Consider the following 16,510-nt stretch of genomic DNA (forward strand, 5'->3'; position numbering starts at 1 on the left):
TTCCTCTCTCATGACTCTAACTGTGTCAAGTTGACATAAATCAGGCTAGCACAAGGGACTCAAGGTTGGCTGTGTGGATATGACTGACTTTTTAGATATTGTCTTAAACAGTTTCAATTTTTAAAAGAATCATTTGCTAAATTAGTATACATGGTTTTCCATTCCATGCAGTGTTCAGATTAAATCATAGTTATCATGAAATTCCATTTTATTCCAAGCCTTACTAATGAAACCTTTCTAAAAATATTGAACGAAGTCATACATCTTCTAGAATTCATTATGTATCCCTTATCCATTGCTACTGGAATCTATTTCCATGTAGCATCCTCTTATCGACTTCTCCTGCTAGCTTTTCCAGGGTGGGCATCTTGCTAATTGGCACCAGCACAGTGGTCAGCCTCCTCTCAGACATGTGCCTGGCATTTCCCAGGCTTTGGCTCAGCAGTTTCTCTGAACTTTCATCCTGCAGGATACACAGGTGCCCTGTGTGAGATGGACATAAATGAATGCAGTAGCAACCCCTGCCAATTTGGGGGTGAATGTGCCGAACTGTCCTCAGAGGATTTATATGGACACATTGCTGGCCTGCCTTCCTCCTTCAGCTACCTTGGAGCCTCAGGCTATGTTTGTATCTGTCAGCCTGGATTCACAGGTGAGGCTAATGAAACGAGAAATGATTCCTTGTGTTTTATGGCAGAGAATGGATGCAACTAAATGGCTGATTAGAAGTAAGACCTGTGCTGTGTAAACTCTGGTGCCATGGCACAAAGGGTCCCCCTTGTGGGCATGAAAAATATCTTGGATCACATGTAACTCTTTAACTCATGGGAGAAATGTAAAGAATGAGCATGGAAATGAATAAAATGGGAACCATTTTAGTGAGAATTGCTGACCATCTCAAATTCTTTACTCTAGAAGTGACTGAATTTGAGAATTTTTTATGGTTTACTCATATTTGCTGGCAATGTTATTATAGTTATGTATATGCACACAAAGAACAATTATCCAGTTTCAAATAATCTTGCTCAACTATTCTGCAGCTAAAGTCAGTTAACTCATCAAACTTCAGCAGCTGCTCTTTCTTTGGAAGCACCTTCTCTAAACCTCAAGGCCATGCGTGTCTATTTTCCACTTAAAAGAGGCATTTGTATCTACTGTGTATTATGAAACTTTCAGAACTTTTGAAACAGCCCCTCAAATTGTTAGTAAGTAGTGATTTACCCACAGCTGCTAGATACCAAAGAGAAAGATAATCACAGTCTAGGCATCTACCCCATCTTTTTCTCCATAGATTAAATATGTGCTTCGGGAAATACTTTAGCTGCTGTTGAGAATTTCTGAGAAAAGCTTATGCTGAATGGGAGGTCCACTTATACCTAGGATTCCCTTGATTTTACTATCTCATGTTTGAAGATGATGGACTTTGATTTTTGGATGGCGCTTTTGTCTGGTTGCTGTAGAAGTTTTGTATTGTGGCAGCATCAGGATATACTACCTGATCAATTTCTAACATACATGTTTTCACCTTAATTTTCAAAGGGTATGAACATAAATCTTGGGATGTGTCTTATTTTTCTATCATGTTGTCATGTAGAAATCAATATGAAGTTTAAACATGTAGGTTTGTCTATAATATATTTATGTAGTTACCTCAACCTTAAAAATATTTCATTATCCCATTTCCATTTCATACTTGTATTTCCTTTCAAACGTATCTGATTTTGGTATATTGATGCATTATGTGACCATTTTGCATTCTTCTTGGAACAAAGTAGTGATTATATTTCAAGGATCCCAAATAATAAGTTTTGGATTACAGGAAGGAGATTCAGTAAGAATGAGAAGCCATTCTTTTATTGCCTTACCAGAAAAACAACATGGCTGAACAAGATATAGACTGTTTCGGAAAGGTTGGATTTGATTATGGACAAGAATGAGTATATGAGTTAAAATGTCCTGGCTGCCCCCAATTTCTGTGGATAAATGAATTAGTATTTTTTACCATGTGAATTCCAAAATTGTGTTCCCATCATCAGTCTTCCCCCCAAGGTGATTCAATGTTAAAGTCCTCATGCTTTTGCACAGTGAGCCAGTGGAGATGGAGAGTGGAGTATCGGTAGCTCTTATGAGCCAAGTAATGACCAACCCTTCTTCCCACATCCATTGGTCAAAGTTCACTCATAAACCACATTTAACTATTCAAAGAATGAGAATCATTCCCTACTGTGTGTCTAAAACAAAGAGAAAGCAATTTCCCTTGAGCAAGTGTTCACTGTGCAACAACAGCCAGACATGGTGGGATGAGGTACAAGCTGACACTGTTTACTTCCGCGGTTCCAAGTCCCACCTTCAGTGCTAATTTATTTCACTTTTCTTCCAGCTTCTTAAACCAACCCCTTTAGATAATAATCACACACTGTTTTAAGAAAGAAGGGAGAGGCTCCAGTACAGTTTGCCAAGTTCCCCCAAGGAAAGCTTTTGTATTTCCACCAGCAGTATGTGAGTGATTGGTTTCTTCAAATTTCATTAGTCTTTGATTGTTTGCATTGTTAAAACATTCTCTGTTCAGTTAGATATCCAGTGATATCTCATTACATTCTGAATTTTCATTTATTTAATGACTAGTGATGTTGAATAGTTGTCCCTGTGCTTATTGACACATGTGTAAGCAAATTGGCTCCACGACTTCACAGAGTTTCTTCTTAAATTATTTGTCTCTTGATTAATTTCCACGTACAGACTGTAGGCACTTTCATTGCTCAGTTATACCTTTTGAAGTTGCACTTAGTATTTAATTTTCTTTACGATGTTTGTAAATAGCATTATGTTTTAAGTTCCATTTCTACATATTCACTGTTAGTATTTACGTAGAAGAACTCCAGCCTAGGTCTTTCATCTTGGGTCTTGGGCTCAAAATGCTACCTTACCATGAAACAAAGGATGCTGTGAACCCCTACTCTGCTATTGTTGAATAGAGCTCTATATATGTCAATAAGCACATTAGGTGATTGCATCCATGCAAGTTGTTGCTAAATTTTGTCAAATTTAAGCTGATGTTGCTGATAGCATTGCCTTGTTGTCTTTTTAATGACTTTAGAAATTGTAATGATTTCTGTTTTATTCCCGGTTTCAATATTTTCCATCTTCTGGGTTTTTTTTTCCCATCTTATATGTATTTATCAATTTTGTTCCTTTTTTGTATGTAAAGATTTTTTGCTTAATTTATTTTTCTATTTTCAATTTCATTGGTTTTTGCTCTTTATTTGTCCCTCCTTTCTGCTTTCTGTGAGTCATTTGCTTTTTGCCTTCTAATATGAGCATTTAACAATATAAATTAGAAAACTTAACTCTCATACTGTCCTAGCAGCATCCCACACAGTCCTGTATGTGCACTTTTTCATTTTACCTCACCTTTCCTGTACATTTCTAAAATTTCCTTTGGGTAGTTCTAAGAGTGTAATTCTGTCATTCTGTCATTCTGCTACTGATTTATAGTTTTGTTCATCAGGATTATAGAACACATTCTATGAGTATTTCAAAATTTGTTCAGATTTGCATGTGTCTTGGTGCCTGTCTTTAGATTTCTGAAGACAAAGGCACTCTCTGTGTTACTGAGTATGAATTTCTATGTATATCCACTAGATCCTGTAGATTGTGTTGCCCACATATTCTGTACCTTTACCGATTTCCTATCTGGACAGCTTACTACTCACTTAGAAGCCAGACTTGAAATCCCTGCCTACAATGGCAGATTTGTGTTTCTTCTTTCTGCTCTAACAAGTTTTGTTTCCTGTATTTTTGAGGTTTTGAGGCTCTGTTGTTTGGTGCTCATTTTAAAGCCATTGTCTCTCCATGGGGGTTGATCCTTCTGCCATTATACAATGCTCCTTGTCTGGTGTATGTGTTTAATTTCACTTCTACTTTATGTAATATTACTGTAACCACCACTGGGATTTTAAAGCTTAGGTTTGCATGTTATATTTTTCCCTACTTTTCTGTTCTTGACCTACTTGTGCCATTGAATTTGTGATTCCTTGTAAACAGCACATTGAACAATGTGTTATTGAGTTGCTTTTAAAGTTTTATCTCTGCCTTGTGGTTAGTATATTTAGATCATTTGACTATTTAGTATATTAGAGATAATCTAATCTTTGCTTTCTGTTTGATTGCAGTTTTTTCATGACCGTGAGTTACTTGACAAACATTTAAGATTCCATCTTGATTTTATTTATCATGTATTACATAAATTTTATGTTCATCATTTTGTGCTTGTCTTATCAATCTTCCACTGCTCTGAAGTGAAGTACAGAAATGTTACATATACTTAGGTCCCTTCAGTTTCCTGTCTTTGGGGTATCGTTGCTTAGAGGATCAGATGATGTTACAATTTTGATTTTAATCGCTAATGTGATTTAGAAAAATAATATTACCTATATATTGCTCTTTATTTTTTTCTTCCTCCTATGGCCTCAAAATTATGCTTTGTTCATTTTCTTTCTGTTCACTAAAAAGCTTCAAATTTTAAAGGTGACTCACTGTGAGTGACAACACCTTTTATTTCTCTTGTCTGAGAAAGACCTACTGTCCACTCATCCTGGAAGGAGAATTTTGTTAAATACAGAATTTTCTTATAACAGTTCACTGGAGTTTGAAAAAGTGTATATTACCTTCATCTGAACTCTATAGTTTCTTTTAATAAGATACTCTAAACTTACTCTTTGAGAATTTCAAGCATGCATACATTGTATTTTGATCATACTCACCCTCCCACTCCAACTCTTCCTGGAGACCTTCCCCAACATGTCTCAACTAATTTCATGCCCTGCCCCATCCCTCTTAAATCACTGAGTAGATCCATGCTATCCATATGCACTTTGGTATGAGCTATGAACTAGAGCATAGAGGCCATGATCCTAATGGAAGCTGACTCTCTCTAATAGCAACCATAGACTGTCAACAGCTATTCTGCAAGGGATTGGGGCTCATATGCCCCTTTTCCATCAATGCTGCAATGTTAACTGGCTTGATCTTGTGCAAGTCTTGTTCAGTAAACCAAAACTCCTGTGTGTTTAGGAGGGAAAGAGTCCCGTCTTATCCAGAAAATAGTGTTCTATCCAGTCCACTCTGACCTCTGACTCATAATCTTTTTGACTGCTCATCTATGATGTTCCCTAAGTCTTGGGGAGAGAGATGGTGAATTTATATATCTAATTTAGTACATAGTATTCCCTAGATCTTCACTGTTTATACTTTCATCAGTTGTGAGTCTCTGTATTAATTATCCTTCACCACATAAAGAAGATTATCAGATGAGGACTGAACGCCATGCTAAGCTAAGAAAGACACATATTTTCAAGACAGTTTGTTGCTGGATAGTAGCAGGCTCACCCTGAGCCTGTAAGTTTTCCAGATAAGAATTCTTGGCAGGCTTTACCACGCCAGGCATGATTTTCCTTCTGTGAATAGGCCTTAAATCCAATCAGAAAGCAGTTGGTTATTTTTATGACATTTATACCAACCACTATTGTACCAGTCGCCTTATTTTGTCAGGCTGTTCAATGTACCTTGCAGAGTTTACAGCTGGGTAAATTGTTGATGACTGTTCTCCCCCAGCAGCCTACATAGTACCTTCCTGAAGTATGAAAGCTACTCAAAGTGGAAGCTTCCAAATCAGTACCAGCTTTATTCTCCATGTCTTCTGACCAAAGTGTGTGGTATCTTCTAACACTAAGGATGTTTGAAAACACATAATTTCATAAGCTTTCTGAAAAAATATACCTATGTAAGGATTCAAATGGAACTATTATGCATAGGGGATTAATATTTCTCCCAGAAGCCAAATAAAAACCTAGTGCCAAGTATGAAATACCTCCTCTTAAGTTGGTGAGGGTTGTCTCAGAAACACTCCACCAAATATAGGGTGTTGTCACAGTGCTTGACTGTATTCCATAACTTCTAATGAGACATCTTTTGCCATTAAAAACAGCGTTTTCTGTAAGTAATATATCATATCTATCTGGTTGTCTTGAGTTTCAGCTTTGCTTTATTTTTCCTTTTTTTCTCTAGTTTTTGGAAATTAACTTATGATGTACGTTCATGTTTCTATATTTGAGTTTATCTCACCTTGGATATACTCAGTATGCCAACAAACTTTTTGTTGCTATGACAACCAGCTATGATTCGTCCATTCCATAGGAAAGTTTATTTTGTTTCATGGTTTCAGTGGTTTTAGTCTATGATGACTTGATGCCATTATCTTTGGTATTGTGATGAGGGAAGACATTATGCTGGGCAGTGGGTGGCAAATGAGGCTGCTTCATTTTATGGTAGCAAAAACTTAAAAAGAAAGGGAAAAGGAGAAGGTAGGACCCTAGTGTTCTGGACAAGGCAGTATCCCCAAAGACCAAATTTAGTTCACTAGGCCCCAACCCCTAGGATTTCCCTTACATTACAATGGACCATAGAACAGTGAATATGCTTTTAAACTACAGGCCTTTGGCAGGTAGATGTTCATCCAAACCATAGCACTCATATTTTCTAATCTTTAGGCTTTTTTTTTTAACAGATTTTGTGAAAATTTTAGACAATTTTTCATTGAATAGTCTATCAACTCCACATTCTTTTCCTATTCCTAAAAATACTTTTATATCTTTTAATGTTAGTAAATTTTGTATCTGTTTTTATAAAGTTTCTAAATTCCATCCCTGCCTCTACTGTTTTCATTAAGACTGGGCAAATTCTTTTGTTTTTGTAAAACAACAAAGTAATTCCCCGTTTCATCTCTTTTTTATTATTCTATCCAAAGAGTTATTTCTTCCATTGTCTTTTGTAACTATTCAGTTTCCACTAATGAGTGATGTGTTTCTAAGAGTCATGGTGTTCTTGATTATCTCATACTGTTGAATTCCCAGTGGTCTCTTGAGTGGCTAGTAATTGGTTTCTTTCTTTATTGGTGGGGTTAGAATGTGTGTGTGTGTGTGTGTGTGTGTGTGTGTGTGTGTATACATATCATGAAATAGTAAGTTTTTATATGGCTTTCTAAAATCTTTAGTGTTAGCTATCCCTCTCTATTCCTAAGTGCTGTGATGAGCTTCCCCCATGTCACAGTAATGTGGAACACATCTCTTGATAGTGTGGGGGAGTTTCAGGGTTGCTGAGGTAACAAAATAGATACCTACCTGCCAGTAAGTCTCCCCTACCCTACCAGAAACATTCTGAGTCCAGGAGCCCGTGGAAATGGGAATTGTGCTGGAACACTGGCCTCGAACTTGATGGTCCCTGAATGGTTAGAAGGTGTTTCTCCTTTTGAAGGGCTGGAGTTAAAGATCCTTAAGGACAAAGAGACTTCTATGGCAAGGCAAGTATTGTAATAGGCTGCTCCTTACCACTGGGAAACGGAGAACATGGAACTGTTGTATATATAGTCCCTTTGGCTGAGGTCTTCCAGACTGAAGGATAGGATAGAGGTGAGGGCATTTCATAGGTTTGGGGGTAGAAAAAAGACACAATCAGACAAGTAGTAGAGAAAAAATATATTTGTGTTCACGCTGCCAGACAGAATTTAATGGAAATGATAAGAACCCGAATGGCTCAATAAATAAGTATTTAAGTGCATGTGGTATGTATGAAAATGGAAAGAGGCTCTGTGTTTTGTCCTTGAACTATCTCTGAACGTGAATTTGAAACTCTTGACTTACATTTTAAGTGTTAATGGTTCATTTTGTTTCCTCAAAATATAGTTATATATATAGCTTTAACAAGTTTCCAAACTATTTCATAATGAAATCCCAGTTTCAGCTGTAACTCTGTCTCACCAACCCCAATTAGTATCTATTCCAAAGAAGAGGAATGGCATTGGCATCTCTGGAGAGCTACCTTGTCACTTCTGAGGCTGCTTCACCCATCTGCTCTCTGAGTGGAAGGAACTGAGATGGGCAGCAGGGGATCGTGAACATCCTGGCTTCAAACCCATAAGCAGGGTTCTTTACAAAACACCCGATGAGCGCCACCTGGCAAAGTGACTGCACACAGAGCCCTGGTTCTCAAGTTCACCTGCTTTCAACACACTGTTGCTAAAAATGTATTCATTTTCATTAACAACTAAAGCCTGAGCCCTTGTGAAAATTAATTCTGGTTCTTTTACCTAAGTCCAACTAAAACAATCATATAGGACCAAACATCATCAAGAGCTTCACATACTCATGAAGGCTTATGAGGTAGTCAGTATCACCTGGTGAAGTAAAATTTCCAATAGAATTTGTTAATCTGCTGACAACATCTTAGGCTTATTATTCTTAGAGATACTTTTTTTCTTAAAATTAGAACTTGGGAATATGGATTCTAAGTGACTTGAATAGGTTGATTGATTGATTGATTGATTGATTGATGATTTTTGAGTTATGCAGCCCAGGCTGGACTAAAATTCACTGTGCAACTGTGTAGACCAGCTCGGTCTTGAACTCACAGAGATATGCCCGCTGCTGCCTCCCAACTGCTGAAATTAAAGTGTGAGCCACCACAACTGGTCCCACTGAACAGACATTTTATACTTGTACAAAAACCTAATTCTAAATATCAAACATTGCAGGCAAAAGTATAATCAAATACAAACGAAATAGGATCTAAAGCTATGTTTTTCTAATTTCAATTCTGTCAGTTTTCTTTTCTTTAACTTTGTTCCCTCTGTGTGTGTGTGTGTGTGTGTGTGTGTGTGTGTGTGTGTGTGTGTATGTGTATGTGCATGTAGGATAAATGAATAAATATGTAATTGATAGTAAAAGTGTACAACTCTAAGTGATACTCCATGGCTTCAGCATGGAGATTCTAACTGTACAGAAGGCCACTGGGATGGATAAAGTTTGGAACTGGGCAAGTGAATGGCTACCTTGATCTGGCTGTGTTATATCTTGAGTTCACTACAATCAAATGAATTTTTTAGCTAGAAAATTAGGAACCAAGCTTTGTTTCACTATCCTTACTTACTTAAAAAGAGTTTTACTAGCTCTACCCACTTCATCTGGCCTATACCATGAAAACTAATTCTACAAGCAGAACTCCTGACAGTGTGCATAAGTACATTTCTTTGTGAAACTTTTTTTGTCTTTCTATGTTTTCTGTAAAAATTAGTATGGGTGTATCAACTCTTTTTACACAGATTAATTTTGAAAAGTATACTTACTGAATGATTACTGTCATCTATAAAAATATGAAAGTAAGGGGAGAGAAAAATTCAGTGGCCATGATTTAGAAAACTTAATACATAGGGAGAAGGGGTAGATAAATTGGTGAGACAAGGTGACAGAATCTGTAAACCTGTTGTTGAATACCTTGGCCACTTAATCAGGTGAGAATTCTAATGTCAACTTAAAAGCACTCTAGATAGGGGAAAGATTGTGAATAGATAATCAGCAGGCAGATGCCAATTCTGAGATCCATGCATTCACCAACAAATGTGAGAAAGTAATTATTTTTCTAAAAACAAAATCATACATCCATGACAAAGCCTTCTTCTGCAGGAAGTCCATAACTGAAGTCTCAGCCATCCACATCATCATACCATAGGCATTGCCTTCAAGACTGAAAACCTGAACTGTGGTTATTTTATACAGTGGTTTTGTTTTCGTGTGACAGATGGGGTCACCGATACTTTAAAGAGCTTTAAGGAAGGCAGTAACCACAGCAAGGTGCTTGTTAGAGTGAAAAGTTGAAGAAACTTTTCAAAGACAAGCCTGAGGATCCTGGGAGTTGTGCTCTCAGAAGATCACACTACAAGCCCTCATTAACTAAGTTTCCTGCTCAGAACCCATCCTGACATTTCTTAAAGTTGTCTTTAAGCATTAAAGTTAGTTATTTATAGAAACAGTATTAGTAGCTACTGTTTAACTTAACCTTCAGTTCTAAATAGCCATTCTGTAGCAACTGTTTGTTAGCAGAATACTTTTTATGACATTAACACAGGGCACATCCTAGAAGCACCTGCTTCATGCTGCATCCTCTCCACACTATAATATATGTAGTCATCAGGTCTCAGTCCAAGGATAAGTTTTCAAAGCCTTGGAATGACCACTTCTCTTATTGAGATATTGGATATCTCTTTCCTAAAGCATGTTTTGTTAGACCTTGTGCTAGCTAGCTTTAATAGGAATAGTATTGGTGCATAAAAAAGGAAAGAAAAATTAAAAAGAAAGGAAGAAGAGAGGGAGGGAAGGAGGGAGGGAGAGAAATACCAAAAATAATCAACTTTTAATAGAAGAGGTTTGCTTTAGGTTTCAGTTAGTGATTGATTGGCCTTATTGTGTTGATCCTTGGTCAAGCAGCATATCACAGCATGTTCCTCAAAACTGATCACCCCAGGACCAGGACGTGAACAAAAAAAGCTTTCTTAGATTTGACTCTCTAATGTGTTTACCCAGCAGGACAATCCTGGTTAATCTTACTCTTCTTCCAACTTCTGTACACCTACAAGCAATTTGAATGAATGTGAGTGAAGAAAAATTCACAGGGCTTACACTGAACCAAGTGTTACTTTTAAATGTGTGACCCCAACAGCACCAAGAGACTTTTGTCACCAGACAAAAGAGTTCTGATTTTAAAGATGCCTTTAGAACCATTTACTTTAAGTTTCTGATGTTTCTTCCTTCTTTGTTACCCTAAATTGAGTATTCTTTCTTTCTTTCTTTCTTTCTTTCTTTCTTTCTTTCTTTCTTTCTTTCTTCCTTCCTTCCTTCCTTCCTTCCTTCCTTCCTTCCTTCCTTTCCTTCTTTCTTTCTTTCTTTTTCAAGACAAAATTTCCCTGTATAGCTCTTGAACTCACAGAGATCCACCTGCCTCTGCCTCCTGAGTGCTTTGATTAAAGATGTGTAAGCCACAGCCTGGATTGATTATGGTTTTTAATCTTACAGAAGAAAAACAACCACCTTGGTTTTCCTCCAACAAATGCATTAATCGTTTATTTTATTCTCTTTGCATGCTCGTAAGTCATCCTGTCACTGCTCTGTGAACGCTGGCAAAGCAAGTAAACACTTGGATCAGAAACACCAGGCACAGCCCAGAACATGAGCATTAATTACTCTTCTCCCTGCCACAGCAAACTACCTGATAAAATCAACTTATGGGAAGAAAAACTTATTTTAGTTCACAGGTCATGGATATAGACCATCATGTCAGAGCAGGCACGGTGGCTGCTGCATAGAGAACTCCCCTAGAAATGAGTTTGGATATAAAATCCTCAGGTCCTATGCACTAGAGAACCACTACTCCAAGTTAGATTCTATCTCCTAAAGCCTCCCAAAGTAGTGCCACCCAATGAGAGGCTTTCTGTTTAAATTGCGAACCTGTGAGACATTTCATAGTCAACCTATAGCATGCACTACATTTATGTCAATTACTCCTATACTCAATTTCCATAGAACTGGCATCATATGCACTTGGCAAATTTGTGTCACAATCAAGGAAAACTGAGTTAAAGAGTTTGGTTTCAGCTAGGCAACCTATTTTTTTACCCACACAGAAACACAAATCACCCCTCAAAGTTGCTTGTTACAAAGCCAACCCCAGTAGACTGCCAAGGTAACTGCATTTTGGAATTCCCAGCAAGACTTACAGGGTTGCACAAAACCCATGATGAAGATTGCCTCTTCTAGCAATGCATCCCTTGACCCCCACATTATATGACAATGACAATACTGTATTCATTCTGACTGGCAAAGGTCTGTTCAATTAGACTAATGCCATTATTAAATAAATATGATTATCAGATAACTATAAGCAACAAAATTAGGTTAGCTTGTAGTGTTGATTTCAACTCTATTCCACAGGACTCAACTTAGAAAGTTAAAATTACCCCAAACACACTAGTGGATCATATTTCAGATAACCAGAATGTAGTCAAAAGTCAGTATTGCCCATTGGATGCACAGAATAAGGACAGTACTAGTAATCCCAGAGGCAATATATGAGTAATCCTAACTAACAGGTTTTCTGTAGGCCAATAATAGGTTTCTCTGCCAATGCAGTAAGCCAGATCAAGCCAAATTAAAAAGTAAAAGAACAGATTTATTTGAGCAAAGCAACTCCTGGGTGAGCTCTCTAGTCCCAAAGATAGAGGCTGGAGAAGTCATGCACCTGAACTGAAGCAGGGAGATTATATAGCCTATAGGCAAGGGGTGATGATGTGTCCACCACAAGCTGGGTTTGTGGCCAAGTATAAGCAAAAACTAAACTCTTTAGACAGAGACTTGAGCTGCTGGCAATTTCAGGGGAGGAGCTGCTGTAGCTGCTAAGAATGTGGAGCTGGGCTTTTTGGCGCTTTTTCTTTGTTGGAGATTCCCTGAGAGGGTGGGGTTTAGTGAGAGAGGTAGGGCTTCTCAAACATGCAGGAGCAAGTTGGAGGTTCCAACCAAACACTAACCCGCAAAGTAGAGCTGCATCTGTAGAGGGCATGAAGTCCTCATGCCTACAGATAGCACTAAGGAAGACAGAGATGTTAAACATGCTGGCTTTTGTCTTCAATAGAAGGGTTTTATTTAATAACCTGGTGGTCTTTGCTATCTGTTTGACAAGCTTCACTGGAAATACTCAGACTATTATGTTTATCTTAGACTCCTGAGTACTTTTTCTCAGACAATAGAACCCATTCTTATAAAAGAGGTCTCATATACTTTGCAAAAGAGTTTACTAACATGATTATCCAAGACTCTTCCTCCCTAGACTGTTATCCTGAGCATTGTTTCTCAGTCAATAGAATCCATTTATATATATATATATATATAATTTTTCTTTTAAGACAGGGTCTTTCTGTGTAGCCCTGTCTGTTCTGGAACTTGCTTTATAGATCAGGCTGGCCTTGAACTCATAGAGATCCATCTACCTCTGCTTCCCAAGTGCTGGGATTAAAGGTCTGAGCCACCACTGCCTGACCAATAAAATCTGTTCTTATGGAAGAGGTCACCCGCACTATTCAAAGTATATGCAATGGTGTACTTTGTAAAGGAGTTTCAATGCAGTAATACCTTAAGCTTTGTCATGATAACTGTCATGGGGAAACTTTTTTCCAAAGTTGTACTATGTTTCAACATGTCATAAATAAACTACTCAGGGTCAGACTCTAGAAGTTTGAACCAACACCAGGTAAAGTCATGTTGAAATGGATTTCCTTCTTTTCTCTTGCAGATTGCTACCCTGCCCATTGTGGTGCATGCAGGGATGCCCACACAAAGAGTGGCTATCCCCATACACAACACAAAGGGGAATACTATACTGCAGGTTAAAATTGGTTAGGCTTGATTTAGCTCACTGCTTTATTGGTTTGGTTAATTTGATGCATTGAATAGTTGCAGAACCAACTTTCACATGTGTACCCAAAGCTGCTCAGGCATTAAGAGATGTGCATTTTTTATGTTATTAAGACTAACATGAGCTTTTAAGGGACCGTTTGCACATATATATGGTTGAAAGGAGCAATTGTAGGTGGTGTTTGGCTTGGAAGAATATCTTAGAATATCTTTAAAAAGTTGTTCTGTTCCTTTAGTACATGGAGGCATGGATGTAGATGGCAGTCTTATTTAAGTTGCCAGCTTCAGCTCCAGCTAGATTTATCTGGACAGCATCATTGTTTAGCTAGTATGCAATGCTGAACCTGAAAAACAAAATGATTCTAAATGTCCTTTCTAAACACTCTGGGTTCTAAAGTGATTTATCCTCTATTGCTGGGACAGTTCTTTTCCTTCCAAAACTAGGAACTCAGTGTGTTATAGTTTCTTTAGCTTTGTCCTTTTGCCAATCATTTTCTCTGTACTAGGTCTTTCAGCCAGAAAAGACAAATGTCAGTGAAAAGCATTTACAGAGCCTGGGACACATGTGAGGCATTGCAAAAAGTAAAATATACTAACCAGAGATAAAGCAGAGATGCATTATATATTCCACCTTAGTAAGTTGGGTCATGTGGTGAAAGTATATTCAACCAAATGTTATTTTTTAAACTTTCTTTTTATTTATTCTTTATATCTTTTACATCATGTCTCCCAACCTTACCTATCTCCCTTCCCACCCAAAATAAAATAAATTTTAAGAGAAGAAAAAGGGGGAGAAAGCTGCAGTGCGACACAGTGAGTCACACTGTAAATCCCTTTATCCATACATCTTTACATGCAGGCATTCATCCAAAAGAATCATTGGTTTGGTTTGAGGCCCCTGGTCTCTGGTATATCATCAATGCCGGGCCCTTACTGAGACTCTTCTTGGACATCTTGTTGCTGCCCTATGATGAAGACCTTGCACCCCTGGGTCCACAGGACTGACTACCTCTACCCTCCCCACTGTGCTCCATCAGATCACAGATGGGGTGGATGTTGGAGTGGACCAACACATAACCCTGGTTCTAGGCTTGCATAGTAGTAGGGTTGGTCAAATTGTCAACTCTCCCCTGTCTTTGCCACCAGGGTGAACCCTTGAGCATTACCCAGGCTACCTCACCCCTTGCAACCATGAGCAAGGGACAGGGCCATTTCTCCAGTTTTCATGTCCTCAGGGTCAGTTCTCCCACACCTACATCTTCAGGGCCAGCTCTACTGTGTTGCCCAAGCTAGGTGTAGAGGTCACTCCCCAGAGTGCTGCAGCTGATGAGAAGCAGGAACTGCTCTCCCAGTCTTATAACCTCAAGGCCAGCCCTTCCATCTTCCTCAGACTTTGATGGAGGGGGGCATCTCTCTTCTGCCCATGATACCAATTAATAGATGAGTAATGGGGACAACTATCCCATGCTCACAACGACAGGGCTGGCTCACCCACACCTCTGCCAACTCTATTGTGCTGTCCAGGTGAGGTGCAGGGCCTGCTCTCCCAAGTGTTTCAGCTGATGTGGGGGAGGGGTGTTCTTTTTTTATGATGTAGAATCATGCTGACTCAATAGTAACGTCCAGGTAGCTGAGTCATAGTTGTTTCTCTTAATCACTATACAGTGTGGGATTGATGCCTCAAATTGCTGTCATCTTATCCTTTAGGGGGGATAAAAACCTTCAGGTCCATGATTGGTCAAAACAGAATAATATACATTCAAAGTAATGTGTATAACCCCTTTCCCTTCTCATCTTGGTCATTTATTGGTCATTGGAGGTGGAAAATAGGAGATAAATCATTCCTGGCAATGGCCACATTGAATGTGATCTCTCAACAGATTGAGTCTATCTAAAATTCTATGCTGAATAGAATCACTTCATTATCAGCACTGTTTGTCACACTCTGAATGCTTCCTGAGTCAACCACTGCAGATATGTTGTCTGCTGGATGAAGCCCCAGGGAATGCTGCCTATTTCTACCATCATGTTCTTCCCACTGAGAGCAGAGTGAACAAAACCAATAAGGCTTGAATGCTACCCTCTGTCCATCAGTTTCCTTCAGAATGACAAGTCGTACATTAGGAGTCCCTTGCTTCCTTCACTGTCACCCACCTCCAGGAATGGGGACGTAGCTTTAATTAGAGTCCAGAGAATCTTATTTTGTCTACAAAACCCTCCCTAAAGGTGTTTTTTATTTGCTTATTTGTTTAAAAAAGCCATGTGTCAAAAAGCATGTCATCTTTGTTGCTAGAACTGTTGGTCTGAGATTTAATTTTATCTCATTTATAAGCAAAACAGTTAGCCTGCTGCTATTTCTGGGGGTTTGGTCAGAGACAAGGAACACTATTAGTTAGTTTATTATTGCTGAGAGCATGATTGTCACATTTGAAGAGGTTCTTATTTAGTGTGGTGGTTGAGGCAGGAAAATTAGAAATTCAAGGCCATCCTTGGCTACATAGTGAGTCTGTGGCCTGCCTGAACTATATGAGATCCTGACTAAAAAGAGGAGGGGCATTCAGCCCCTAGTAATTTGCCCACACCTTCATAAATGTTCCCATACTCATGAGCACATGGACAACACTAACTGGACTCTATATTATTAATATCAATAGCAATAAAATATGAAGTTAGAAGGGAGATAGAGTGGGTACTAGGTGTAGCTGGAAAAAGTAGTTGTGGGTGAATATGATCAAAATACATGATATAAATGCAGGACATTTTCAAAATATACACTTAAACTACTAAATAGAAGCTTTGGATAAGTCTCAGGACTCTTGGAGGAAATATTAAACAAGCTTAAAAGGTTAGGAAAGTTTTTCTTCTTAACAGTTAAAAGTTTACTATGTCTTAGGAAGAGTCTTTCATCCTTCTAAGCCAGATATAATAAGTTGGAGCTCAGAATTCTTGCTCCAATTATAGCCCATGCCAATTTTGATAAATTAAATTTTCTATTCCAGTTGACACATCACAATATGAAAAATGTGTTCTCTTTATTTCTGATTGATCCTCTGTTTTCAGAAGTGTGTAACACCTTCAGTTTCCCAGGTTACTTTCTTCCAATCAAGAACTTAAAGATTTACAAAGAGAAAACTCAAATGTAATTAATGTAAGTGTTTCTATTTTTGTGGAAAAGCCTCAAGTTCAATGAATTTTTTAAAAACCCAGTTGGACCATTT

At 38.2% G+C, this 16,510-nt stretch overlaps 1 protein-coding gene across 1 annotated transcript in view; it reads left to right on the plus strand.

Annotated features, from left to right (window-relative positions):
• Crb1 (crumbs cell polarity complex component 1) overlaps positions 1-16,510 on the plus strand; it is a 179,702-nt gene that overhangs the window by 50,648 nt on the left and 112,544 nt on the right. The window contains exon 5 of the mRNA XM_036201970.1: positions 470-652. Coding sequence (XP_036057863.1) covers positions 470-652 — 183 coding nt within the window. The remainder of the gene's footprint in view (positions 1-469; positions 653-16,510) is intronic.

This window comes from Onychomys torridus, chromosome 11 (assembly GCF_903995425.1).
Source record: "Onychomys torridus chromosome 11, mOncTor1.1, whole genome shotgun sequence".
NCBI lineage: Eukaryota > Metazoa > Chordata > Mammalia > Rodentia > Cricetidae > Onychomys > Onychomys torridus.